The 12889-nt window shown below is 58.4% G+C and overlaps 1 protein-coding gene across 1 annotated transcript; it reads right to left on the bottom strand.

The window, feature by feature from the left end:
• Positions 1-373: 373 nt before the first annotated feature.
• LOC137163322 (zinc finger protein RFP-like) lies at positions 374-12604 on the bottom strand. Its single transcript, XM_067563498.1, has 8 exons — positions 12185-12604; positions 11762-11857; positions 10839-11069; positions 10468-10490; positions 9571-9683; positions 5260-5280; positions 3865-3891; positions 374-1091 (listed from the first exon to the last, which is right to left on the bottom strand). Exons 1-8 carry the CDS (start codon positions 12602-12604, stop codon positions 535-537), a joined length of 1488 nt encoding a protein of 495 aa, XP_067419599.1. The 3' UTR covers positions 374-534.
• Positions 12605-12889: the final 285 nt, after the last annotated feature.

The following is a 12889-nucleotide window of genomic DNA, read 5'->3' as shown; positions in this document are numbered from 1 at the left end:
GTACAGCAGGGCCCCGGCACTTTCACCCCTGCCCCCGCACTGCCCCCTGTGGCCGTTTCACTCCCCGCCATGAGCAGAGACTCCCCCAGGGCAGGAAATGCCGGGACCTTCCCCTCGCTCACTGGCCCCATCAGGCTCACTGGTCTCCTCCCCTCCCCCCTCATTTCTGCCAGGGGCTCTTCCTCCTTGGGCCTCTCCCCTCCCCCCTGATTACATCCCTCCAGAGTCTTCCTCGTGTCAGCTGGGCTCTTCCCTTCCTGCCGCTGCAGCCCCCTCCCCACCCCACCTTCAGCATCCAACCCTGATGCTGCACCACACAACCCACACATTCCCTACCCTGCCCCCCAGCCCAGCATCCAGTTCCCCTCACACCATTCTCTGCCCCCTCCCCTCCCCCATCCAACAGGCCTGGTGCTGGGAACTGAGGGGGCTGGCGGGGGGCAGGCGGGTGATGCCCTTTAGACCCTTCCCTGGGCACAGGCCTGGGGGCTGCTCAGCACTGGGAGGGGACAGTCTCTGCTGCGGGTGTCGCTGTCAGGGACAGAGATTCCCTCCAGCCTGGGCTGGGACCGGGCAGATGATCAGGGGAGCCACGTTTTCATCCCCATCACTGTAACCAGGACTGAAATAAGGGCGAAGCATCCCGGAGAAGGTGTCAGTGAAAGTGAAGAGCTGGGACCTGTCAGTGACATTGTAAAATGAGACCTCGCCCGCCTCATAGTCCAGGAAAATCCCCACCCGGCTGGGCCTGACGCTCACGGGGAGGGGGGCTGAGGGGGAGGTGAGGGCCTTGTATGTCCCATCCCTCAGCCACACGGCCCAGTATCCATCCTCAGGTGTGAGTTTGACCTTCCCCTTCCTCCTCACAGATTCCCTACAAACCCCCAGAGCCCAGTCAGGCTTGTCTCCCACCTCCACCTCCCAGTAACGCCTCCCGCCTGGGAACCCCTCAGCGCCCAGCACACAGGGAGTATCAAATCTCTCAGGATCGTCGGGCAGATCCTGGCGTGTGTCTCCGAGTCTCACACGTTTCCGATCCTCAGACAGGACGAGCCAGGGATTTGCCGTGTCTGGATCCAGAGTCACGTCCACTGGGGAGAGAGTCACAGAGTCAGGGCCGGGGCCGGTCACGGGGATCAAAGGGAAATTAACCTGCATCCCCGTTAATAGCTGGGGGAGGGGGTTGTTGCTCGTTAAGGGGAGTCAGGGCCCCTCTGCCCATGGGAGCAAACTTGAGGGGAAGAAGAGTGGGGGAGGGGTTGGGTGGGATGGTGTCAGCAGGGGCAGGGCAGGGGAGAGCAGCCTAGGGACAGGGGAGGGGACAGGCTGATGGTGGGAGAGGCAGAGGAGGGGCAGAGGAGGGGCAGGCACAAGGGCAGTGGGGGGAAGGGAAGGAGCAGCCAACAGGAGAACAGAGGGGGGTGAAGGGAGGGGCAGGCACCAGGGGGCACAGAGTGAGGCAGGAGCCCGGGGGCAGTGCGGGTGTCTAGGGCAGGGCACTGGAGAGCAGAGTGAGGGGGGGCGGGTGCCAGGGGGTAGAGTGGGGTGATGGGAGGGGCAGGTGTCAGGGGGGCTAAGGGGGAAGAGGAGCCCCTGGGAGATGGGGGAGGGAAGGGGCAGATCCCAGGGGGCAACAGTGGAGTGAGAGAAGGGGCAGACATCAAGAGGCAGAGGGGGAGGAGGATAGAGGTGGGCGCTAGGGTCCCAGGGGAGTGAGGAAGGGGCAGGCACCAGGAGGGCTGAGGGGAGCTAGTGGAGGGTGGATGCAAGGAGGGCACAGGGGGAGGGGCAGGAGCCAGAGGGAAAATGGGGGGCGAGAAAGCAGATAAGCACAGGGGGCTCAGAAGAGAGGGGTGGGAAGAACAGGCCCTAGGGGGGCAGTGGGGAGCAAAGGGAGGGGTGGGTATCAGGAGGGCAGAGGGAGGATAAGGGGAGGGGTGGGACCCAGAGGGTAAAGGGAATGGGTGAGGGGTAGATGCCAGGGGCCCAAATAGTGGTGAGGGAAGGGGCTTGCACCAGGGAGGGAGATGGGGGCAAGGATAGAGAAGGGCCCCAGAGGAGGAGCAAATGGAGGGGCTGGCCCCAGGAGACTGGAGGGAGTGAGGGGTGCAGGAGCCAGGGAGGCAGAGCGGGGCGAGGGGATGGGCAGGGGTTTGGGGGGGAGAGGGAAGGGGCTTGTGCTAGGGGATGGGGAAGGGTTGGAGGCCAGGGTAGGAGAAGAAAGAGGCAGGCACCGGGGGCAGACTGGGGGAGAGGCAGGCGCTGGGGGGACAGTGGTGGGTGTGGGATGGGGCAGACACCAGGTTCAACAAGGGGCAAAGGGAGGAGCAGGCATCACAGGGTAGAGGGGGAAGGGAAGGGGTGGGTGCTGGGGGCAGAGGGTGAGGACAGGTGCCAGCAGGACAGGAGGGAAAGGAAGGGGCAGGCAAAAGCAGGGAAAGGGAGAGGGGAGAAGTGGGTGCCAGGTGCGGGGGGGGGGGTGGTGGTGAAAATCAGGGTGTGCACAGATGTACAATAATCCAGATTATACCTGGCCAATGTCACAGGGGAAGGGAAGGGGCAGGCAGCAGGAGGGTAGAAGGGGGAGGCAAGGGAAAGGGGGATTGAGGGAGGTTGAGTAGAGGGGCAGACACAAGGAGGGGAGGAGAGGGGCTGGAACTAGGGAGGAGAGTGGCAGGGACCAGGGGGAAGTCGAGTGACAGGCTGGACCAGAGAGAGGGATGGACCCCAGGGTGGAAGAGGGGATCAGGGGAGGCACAGACGGGTCAAGGGGAGGGATGGGAGACATAGGAGCCGAGAGGGAAAGGGGAGAAGTGGCTGACAGGGTGTATGGAGGTGAAGTGATGGGGGGCTCCAGGGTGCATAGGATAGTTGGGGGGAGGGGCAGGTGCGAGGATGGCTCACTGGTGGGCGCTATGTCAGTAATAACGCTCCCTGCCCAGCTCCTAGGGGCTGCGTGACAGTGCGGGGCCTTCCCCATTGCAGAGTGTCCTAGTTACTCTGCCCCACACGGTCACCCAGCCATTCCCCGAGCACTGGACGTGGGTCCCTGGGATCAGAGCAGGGGGAGTCGAGTGGCACTGCCCGGTCAGGGGCTGGTGGGTGGCTGGAAGGAAAGGGTTAATCCCTGTGTGGTGGCACTTTGCTGTCCGACCGGGGCTGGTCTCGGCCCTCTGGGTGCAGCACAGGGCGTGTGTCTCTGAGCAGGTCCCTGCCCACTCGCCCCAGACACAGATAATCCAGGTGCCAGGGGAAGGAATCGCCCCAGCAGCGCCGCACTGGTCCCAGCACGTGCTGAGCCAGCGAGAGCAGCAGCAGAGGCAGCGGCAGGTGGGGGGGCTCAGCCATCAGGGCTGCAGCGTCCCCACCTGCAGGGAGGGGTCAGCACTGGGCAACAGGCCGGGCTGGGTCAGGGGCTGGGAGCTCTGGCAGCGAGCGCGGTGCCAGAACCAACGGCCCTGCTGGATACCCTGGGCCTGGCCAGCCTGGGGCAGCAAGCGAGTCTCTCAGGGCCTGGGACTCTGCCCGGGAGGGGTGACAGGTTGGGGTGCCCTGCCCAGGACAGAGCGACAGGGGGAGGGGACAGGATGCTCCCCAGGGTCAGTGATTCCCTAGGATGAGGCACCAGGAAGACGAGCTCAGGATCCCAACAGGCTCATGGGCCAGGGTCAGAACTGGCCGGAGCCCAGCTGTGCCGGGGCCGGTGGGAGGGGAGCCGGGATGTGCTGACTCTGGCCGGTCACAGGGAGGGAGCCCAGGTTTTGGGCACTACGGGGCGCTGGTGCCAGGAGCAGCTGCAGGAGAGGGGAGAATCTCTGCCAGGGGAGGGGCTGGAGTCACTGACACAGGTTTGGCCTCAGTTACCTGCAAATTCTTGGGCTCTTCTGAGTCCTGGAACAAACCAGCAGAGAGAGGTGAGAATTCACACTGCAGGGGCACCTGGAGCAGGGTCCAGTGCAGGGGGGGCAGACCCTGCTGTCCCGACGCAAACAGCCCTGACGGTGCAGCAGCCGCTCTAGCCAGGTACATGGGCCTGTTCCCACCGCACCCAGCTCTGCACCGTCTCACAACAGCCCAGGGCTGGACAGGTTCTGACTCTGTTTTGTCTTTTCTGTCCCATGTTCTTCTCCCACGTTCACCTGCTGGGTTTCTCTCCTGTGCAGATCACTGCACACCCGCCCAGCCCAGGGGCTGCTCCATACAGGGGAACAGGCTCCCAGCAGCTGCTGTGCCCTGCTGTAAGGTCTGAGGCCTTGTTTTTTGGCTAAGCAGTAGCAGCCATAGCAGGAGAGACAGCAGCCATAAGCTAAGCAGCATGCAGTCACATCTTCACCCTCCTGACATTACATCCAGACAATGGAGTATCAGGCTGTTAAGAAGGTGCTGCTGTCCTAATAGTACCGACCACCACCAGATACAGAAACAGATCTTAAGATGCTTAAAGAAAACGTTGTTTGATAGCATCTGTCTGGGAAGGAATCACTTATCGACAGTTGTGGTTGTAAACTCTACACTTCTTATTGTTTTGTCTGTATGGGACCCACTTCTCTGCTCTGTATCTGAATGATTTCTGTTTGGTTCTTTGATTGTTTCTGGCTGTTACATAACAAAGAGAACTAAGTGTGGTTAATTAAGGTGGTCGGGTACGATTGCTTAAAGAATTATTTTGCAATATGTTAAGATTAGTCAAAGATTTATTTTGTAATAAGATTGGTTAAGGTGTAGCTAAGCAGGACTCATGTTTCACTATAAAAACTGGGGTCGAAGAGGCAGACCAGCTAGAAGAAGAAAAGGGGAACAAGAAAAATAAGAAGGAAAGACCTGAAGGAAGAAGAAGAATCCACCTCCAAGACACCGCCCAAGATCAGACCTGCTAGAATCCTCTGCACAACCCTGACATGTAGCAACCAGAATCCAGATGAGATTGACCTTGCCTGGCTAACAGGGAAAGTCCGCCTGCCTGAGGAGGATTGGTGAGCACAGCCCTGTATGCTTAGCAAGTGTACTATGTTTGGTAATTATTAATAAATAGAGAGTAGGGATATTACTGTGTAAGGCTCCATCACAGGTAAAAGATCCTGCAAACCCACAGAGAATTATGCCCGGAGTCCTACGTATTGGGAGAGGGTGACCCTGAGCCCTAGAGTGTGAATTGGATAAAAGTAGGTGCCTTTCTCTGGAGCCCTACGGACTGGGAAAGGGTGGGGTGCCCTAGTCTGTGGGTAACACTGCCCTAGAACAGCTACTCAGGATTCTCACCTCTCTCTGCAGCCAGCCCCTCTGCAAGGAAAGAGAGAAAAATCAATAATTAATCACAATCCCTATTATCACCACTGCTAAAAATCATTCAATCACAGCTTCCAGATGATACAATGTCAGTGAGAGAAGAGGCACTAAGAGCTTGTCTACACTTAAACCGCTACAGTGGCACTGCTACAGATGACCCACTGTAGCACTTCAATGTAAATGCTCCCTATGCCGACGGAGGGTTCTCCCCATTGGTGCAGTTACCCCACGTCCCTGAGAGGCAGGGATACAGGTCGGCTTAACTACGCCACTTAGGGGTGTGAATTTTTCATTCCTCTGACAGACAGTTCTGCGGATCGGATTTTCTGGTGCTGACCAGGCCTAAAGCCCAAGAAGCAGCTTTTCACTGGGATTTAGGCACCTAAAGATGCAGAGAGCTGAAGCAGGTCAGACGCTTCACTCCTATTGAAATCAATGGGAAATAGTGTTACCTAGCAGCTCTGTGTTCTTGGGGACCCAGGGCGCAAAACCCCAACTCTCTCTCTCTCTAGCTCACCTGAATTACCCCCCCACCAGCCCATGCATAAACCAGAAACCAAAGGCTGCTTGAACCAGAAACCACCATGGAGGCAATTGCATCTCAGAACTGGGGGACAGACACCCATAGAGGGGTCAATCTATCTGCACCTTTCAAAGGGTCCCCCCCAGCCATGCTCCATTGTTCACCCTTTCCCTTCCTGTCCACCCCACCCCCAAAGAGATCAAAGAGGGACCCTTGATTCCAGCTCCACCCTCTGCCTTCTCCCCTGCAACGTTCACTCCTGTGCTCCCCCAGCTTTGTCCCTGAGGCCGATCCCAGCAGGGCAACGGCAGCGGCTCCATTACCTGGGCTGACGCCAATTTCCAGGGGCTCCGGGATTGGGGCACGCAGCCCGTTTGCCCAGGCTGGTCCCCAGGTCTCTCCATCACCTACAGCCCCTGGCTCAGCAGCTCCTGTTGGCAGAGCCTGGCACTGGCCCGGGGACGGGGGCCGGTTCCAGCCCCACAGTGGCTGGGCTGCAGGGAGGGGGTGCCCCACACTGCCTGGCTGGGGACGCAGGCACGGAGCAGCAGGCAAGCCGGGCTGTGGATGCGGCAGGCTCTGACCTAGGAAGCCCAACCCCCGGACAGGATGCGGAGCCACTTGCGGGCAGCACAGCCCTCCGGGCCGGTGCATGTTTCAGCATCTGCTAAGCGAGCTCCTTGCTGGGCCGGGCCGGGCTCAATGGGGCTTGCTAATAATTCCAGCACAAGCCTCTGCCCCGGCCGGTGTGAGGGTCTGACTGTAGCCAGGAGAATATTTTAACACTGGCTGGTGTGTGTGTGTCCGGGCAGGGTGTTACCTAGCAGCTCTGTGTTCTTGGGGAACCAGGGCGCAAAACCCCAGTTGCTCACCTGAATACCCCCACCACCACCACCCTGCAGGCTGCTTGAACCGGAAACCAGACATTCTCAATATGAAAAGGCAGGAGACAAAATTGAAACCCTCCCATCAAGGGTGAGACAACTCCCCATGCCTCATAAGCATCTCAGTTAGCACATGAATGGAGAACAGAAGCCTCATCTACATCGAAGATGGAACACGCAATGAACTCTGGGATTGCTGAAACAGGGAAGCACTGCATTTTGGGAAATCTCTGCTCTAGATGTAACTGAACTCACACCTGTACACATCCAGTTCCGCAGTTATCAGACCATTCTAGTTATTGGTATGCAAAACACTGAAACTTGGTTGCATTGTGAGCCCTCTCTTAAGAAAAGACACCCTTCCAGGAATGATCAGCTCCTTTTGTCCAGACATTGTTTATCCATAAACAAACTTGGCATCTACAAATCCCCTATCAAAGCTCAAACCTCTGTTCTGATGCTTGGATCCAAACTCTGCATCAGTTCCACCGTAACCTGTCTTCTCTTCTTGACTGATCGTGTTGGGGGCTCTGCCAGACTAAAAGCCCTCCAGACCCTGAACTGACAAGCCTCTTCCTGGGAACCTCTGAACTGCATGGAGTGGTGAGATTAACCCCCTCCTTCTTCCCCCAACACAAGTGGTCTCTCTCTGCCCCTCTCTCTCTCTTAGTCCAGGTATAATTTTCTACTTTTGTAATCAAACCTGGGATAGCTTTCTCCAATTCCAATACACTGTCATTGTGTAGTACTGTAAGTGTTTGATTGTTTTTATCTCCTTGTCTGGTATTACTATTAGCATCATAAGTTTTCTATACCTAGCAATAAAATAACTGTTATAATCAAGCTGGTTGCCACTTTCTCTCTGTCTCTTCAAACTTTATTTTCTTCCTTTGTGTCCTTGGTCCCTATCTTGCTCTGTAGCAACGCTTCTCTTACCTAAGCCAAAGATCTCTGGAGTGCCCAAAAGTCTTATGGGGTTTGCTCACCAAGGGGGTTACTGCTAGAACAATTGTGGTGTAAAGGGGCATATGAAGGGAACAGCCAGGAAGTGCTACTCTGCCTAGTCTATGGGGTCCAGGGGCAAATGAGGGTGCAGCTCAAGTGCTGTTTGACCCAGCCTGATTGATTCCAAGGGGCTATTAAGGGGAGTAGCCAAAAAGGTGCTGTTTGGACCCAGCCTGCTCTATGCTGGTGTGTTGCACAGGGGCATATAAGGGTAGCCACTGAGAGTGTGGTGTCACCCAGCCTACTGAGTTCACTGAGCCTACTGACATATAAGGGGTCAGCTGAGAGTGCTGATAGCCCGGTCCGCTCAGACGCACTAAGTTGAGCTGAACTGTGTATGTGTGTGTGTATCTGTGGGGGGTTTATTTGAATCTGGTGCTGGAGGAACCCAGCCCTGAAAACCTTAGGTCCTGCAGGATAGCTCCATTGGGAGGGGGCTTGTAGCCCTATAAACACACAAGTAACACAAGCAGTACATTAGTAGAATCACACCCCTAGAATCACACCCCCCCTTCCAGGAAGGTAATCGTAATAAATGAGCATACCCCAAGGTGAAGGGCAAATCTGGTAACAATAAGTGCTTAACCTGCATTGGGGCATTTGAAAATCCCACCATACACCTAAATACCTCTGAAAATCTGCCCTAAGGTGCTCAAAACACTAGGGCCAGATGCTCAGCTGGTGTAAATCAGCAAAGCTCCACTGACACCAGGGAGCTGACAACCTGGCCTGAGTCTGTCTGTGATAACGTGTCTCACGCTGACCAGCTACCAACGTTCCCAAGAAATATCCCGCTTGTCCCTCTGCCCACGTAGGGCACATCGGAGGGAGACTCTCTCGTTTCCCAGCAGGAGGGCGCTGCCGCAGGGATAGTTGCAGCGGGGAAGGCACTTTCACACCAAGCTCCTGTTCTCAGCCATCGATGTCTTTATGGGAAATCTGCCTTTCTGCTCAGAACAGCTTCCCTGGAGCTCAGAAATCCACCAACCCCCTGCTCCCCTCCTCCAGACAGAGACAATCACAGCCCAGCAGCGTGGCTGTCAGGAGCCAGGACACGGGCAGCCAAGCACAGCGATCAGAGCAGGCGTCAGGTGCTGAGAAACGGAACCAAGGGCCAGAGCCAGAGCCAGAAGCCGAATCCCCAAGCAGAGGGTCAAACCAGAGCCAGGAATCGGAGCTGAGAGTTAGAACTAGGTTATCTGGGTCAAGGAAGGCAGGAGCAGGGCTGGGTCCAAGGCAGAAGCGAGGCTGGACAGGGCTGGGACAAGGCAAAGAAGCAAGAACAAGGGAGTGTCTAACCCAGCAGCAGGTCAGGGAATTACATTTGTACCAAGGCAGCCTCCAGGAGTTTCCCCTAGGCCTTAAACAGCTTGCCTGGGCCAAGGGTGGGTGGCCCTGCCAGCCAGGGCCTCTGGGCAGGACCCAGGGCATCCAGGGGTGCTTGGCCCCACAAGCTCACAGCCCATCAATGGCTGCCCCACCAGCAGTGCTGGCTGCGGGTGTGGATGCAGCAATTGCCCACAGACCCGATTCTCGCCCTGTGGATCCTCGTGGCAGCTCCATGTTCAACCTCAGCTGGCTGAACTGCAGAGCTAGAGCAGTGAGCAGCAAATCGGAGCCGGAGAGAAACACCCAGAAATTCTGAACAGCAGCAGCTGCAGGAGAGTCAGCCCCTGAGCTCAGCTGGCCAGGCCAGAGCGGCAGTGACTGCGAATGATCTGCCCCGCTCGGTATGAACATTCAGGGACTGACAACAACCCAACCAACGGGGGCCTCCCTCCTGCAGTCTCAGCTCCGCAGCTTCCCCGTGGGAGTCCCCCACCTGTCCCTGCCCGGACACTATAAGAGAGAAACCCTCGGAGCGTCCCTTACCCAGGAATCCTGTCACAGCCCCCTGGAGATTGTTCTCTCGAGTGAAATCCCGGATTCTCTTTTCCAGCTCAGGGGATTTGGGCACCGGATGTGGAGACGTCGCCTTCTCGCCCCTGCAGAGACACGAGTGTGTTTATTCCTCTCCCTCCTCAGCACTAAGTCCCCGCACCCGAAAGGGGAGCGGGTGGGAGCTGGGGCCACAGGCAGAGCTAACAGGGCCGTGACCTCTGCTGCCCAGGGAATTTAGTGCCTGCACAATCTGCCGGGACCCAGCCTGGGAACTGGCAGCCTCTCTCCGTCCAGAGAGAAAACACAGCCTGGGCAGCAACAGCCCCAGCTCCCCTCACACCCAGCCCGGCCCACATTCCCCACCAGGACCTGGAGGGGCCGCTCCCAGGGCTGAGAGAGGGGCCCATTCTCCAGGCCCAGCCACTCCTCAGCGTCTCCTCTCAGCCTCCAAGGGGCCTGGTCACTCCCACGGGGAGGGGGGTTCTGGGACGTGGAAACAGCCCCTCTGAGGTGTGAGCTGGGACACTCGGCTCTTTCCCCACAGGCCCCTGGGCCCCCTCACACGGGACAGGCTTTGGGTCATGACATAGCTGGGGCCAGGTCCCAACTAGACCCTCAGGGTGACACGCCCCAGCCCCAGTAATGATCCCCTGAGCCAGACCGGCCCCAGGGAGGATTCTCCAGCCCAGAGCTGTGGGGTGATCCCCTCCCCTGGACAGGTCACAGAGCCACAGCTCCAGGCGCCCCAGGGCAATGGGGAGCGAGGGGGACTGGATTCAGAAGGTGAGACCATCCCAGGATCTGGGCGCAGGGGGCTGGTCTGTAGCTGGGTCTCTGAGCCTCTTCCCAGCTCGACAGGGTGTGAGGGGCAGACAAGCCTGGATGTACCTGTTCATGGTGCTTTTCACACCCTAGAGGGGAACGAGAGACAGAGCAGAGAGTCAGTGCCCACGGCCCAGCCCAGCCACTGCCCCAGACGGGTCACTCTGCTCCCACAGCCCCAGCCCCACAGGCTGCTCCCCAGTGGGGTGGAGGCACTAAAGGGCTGAGCTAATGCTCTGCAGGGAGAGCCCCTGAGCTGAGCCCTGGGGCCCAGCTTTCACCAGCCTCCCTCTCCTTCCCTCCCTGACAAACTCCTGTCTCTCTGCAGAAGACTCCCCAGGCCGCGCTCTCTGCACTGAGTTACCCTGTGAGCCCCAGATGACTCAGGGCCGTCCCCTCCCTGCACTGGGCTCTGGGCGCGTCTGACACGGTCTCACCTGCAGCAGTTCAGGCGCCGGCTGCTGACACTTCCCCTCCAGCTCCGTGATCAGGGCGCTGAGCCGGGAAATCTCCTCGCACAGCTGGGTGCTGTTTTCCTCCCTCCTCCTCCCGATCTCCTCATCCAGCTCCCCCAGCCGGGCCAGCAGGAGGCGCTCTTGTTCAGCCAGGAACTGGCGCAGCTGCTCAACCTCGGACACCACCAGCTGCCTCTCCACTTCTGTCTGCCTCTGGGGGGCACAGAGAGGGGCAGGGCAGGGCAGGGACACGGGGAGAGCGGGGGATCATGGGAAATGGCACAAAGCCTTGTCCAGGCTGCACAGAGCGTTTCATGTCACTTCTCTGCCAGTAGAACTGTGTCTACACCAGGGCTCTGGCCAGGAGTAAAAAATGTCACCAAAAAATCATCCCCCCAAACCCCATCACGGTACCAGCAACAGATTTCAGTGTAGACCAGGCCTTGGCAAACGCTGCTGCCCAAACACCCGATGGCATCACTGGAAATGTCTGACACTCAAACCCTGGGAGCAGCAAATGTCTCCCCAGCTTCCCCCTGACTCCCTGCGACACCTATGCACATTCAGCAGTTCTAGTCTCCTCTCACCCCCAGTGCTACAGAGGCAGAGCCAGAGGCTGCTCCAGCTACCCTGTGTGACCCCCTGACTTCAGTGGGAATTAACACCAGGGTCAAAGAGCATCTGACCCTAACCCCACTGACTTCAGTGGGTCACTCCTGATTTACACCCAGTACCTGAGAGCAGAGTCTGCCCCGCACTGTTTAAATGCCCTAAACTCCCTCACTGCATCGACCCTGGAAATCCTTCACCCGCTTGAATTACAGACACCAAACAGGGCAGAGACTCCCCCTGCTGCTGTCGCTGGCGCCCCTGGGCAAACCTGCTGGGCGGGGCAGGGCACCTACCAGGAGCCTCTCGCTCTCCTTGTCCCAGTCGGATTTCAGGCCCTGCAGCTCTTCTCTCTCCTCCCTCAGACGCTGCAGGCGGCTCAGGATTTGCTCCTGCGAACACAGACAAGGGCTCTGGGGGCTGGTTCGGGTCCTTGCTTTGTGCCCTGTGATCGTCGCTGAGCAGAGGCTGGGGAACCACGTCCCCTTTTCCAACCCACTGAAACGTGACTGACCCCAGCTCCAAGGAAACTCCCCGGGCAGAGCTGCTGGGCCCGGCCCGGCTCCTCCCCAGCACCATCAGCCCCAGGAACCTTCTTTGGTCCCAGGATCGGGCACTTCCCAGGTTCCAATCCGGGGCTGCTCAGACCCAGGCCAGGGGCTCTGTGAGTGCAGAGGCTGGGCCTGTAACTCCCAGCCACGGCGATAACTGCGCCCTACCCTGTACTCCTGGGCAGCCTCCTCGATGGGCAGCGCGGTGTGAGCGCGGTGAGCCCGGGACTCTCTGCAGATCACGCAGATGGGGGTTTGATCCTCCTGACAGAAGAGTTTCAGAGCCTCCTGGTGTCTCTCACACACTCTGCCCCCCTCGGGCTCCAGCACCGCCTGCAGCCTCAGGCGTTTCACTAACTGCACCACGTTGCCCAGCTGCCTGTTGGGCTGCAGGTATCTCTGCTGGGCGGGTTCTCGGCACTGGGGGCAGGGGAAGTTTGGCTCCGACTCCCCCCAGCACTGGCTGATGCAGGCTCGGCAGAAGTTGTGCCCACACTCGATAGTCACCGGCTCTGTGAAATACTCTAGGCAGACGGAGCAAGTCACTTGGTCCTGGAAGCTCCCGGCCAGCTCCCCGGCAGCAGCCATGGCTCCTCCGCCCGGCCGGGAACAGCCACTGCGGGTTAGTTTCACTTTCCCTTCCCTGAGCTCAGAGAAGCCGGTTTGGCTGGCGCTGGCTGGGGCGTTTCCCTTCCTGCTGTTCCCAGCGGGCCCGGGCTGAGCTGCAGCGAGTCACTGCCAGTGTCACAGCCCCGGGGCAGGGCAGACAGAGCCAGGGCCAGGGCAGTTGTTGGGTCTGGCTTTGGTTTGTCATATTATGTTTTTATGACATTTTTAAATAGCTACAAACACACACAGACCAAACAGACATAA

This window comes from Emydura macquarii, unplaced genomic scaffold, assembly GCF_026122565.2.
Source record: "Emydura macquarii macquarii isolate MOO-44397 ecotype Brisbane River unplaced genomic scaffold, CSIRO-AGI_Emac_v2 contig_2507, whole genome shotgun sequence".
Lineage (NCBI taxonomy): Eukaryota > Metazoa > Chordata > Testudines > Chelidae > Emydura > Emydura macquarii.
This window is presented reverse-complemented; position numbering and strand designations above follow the sequence as displayed.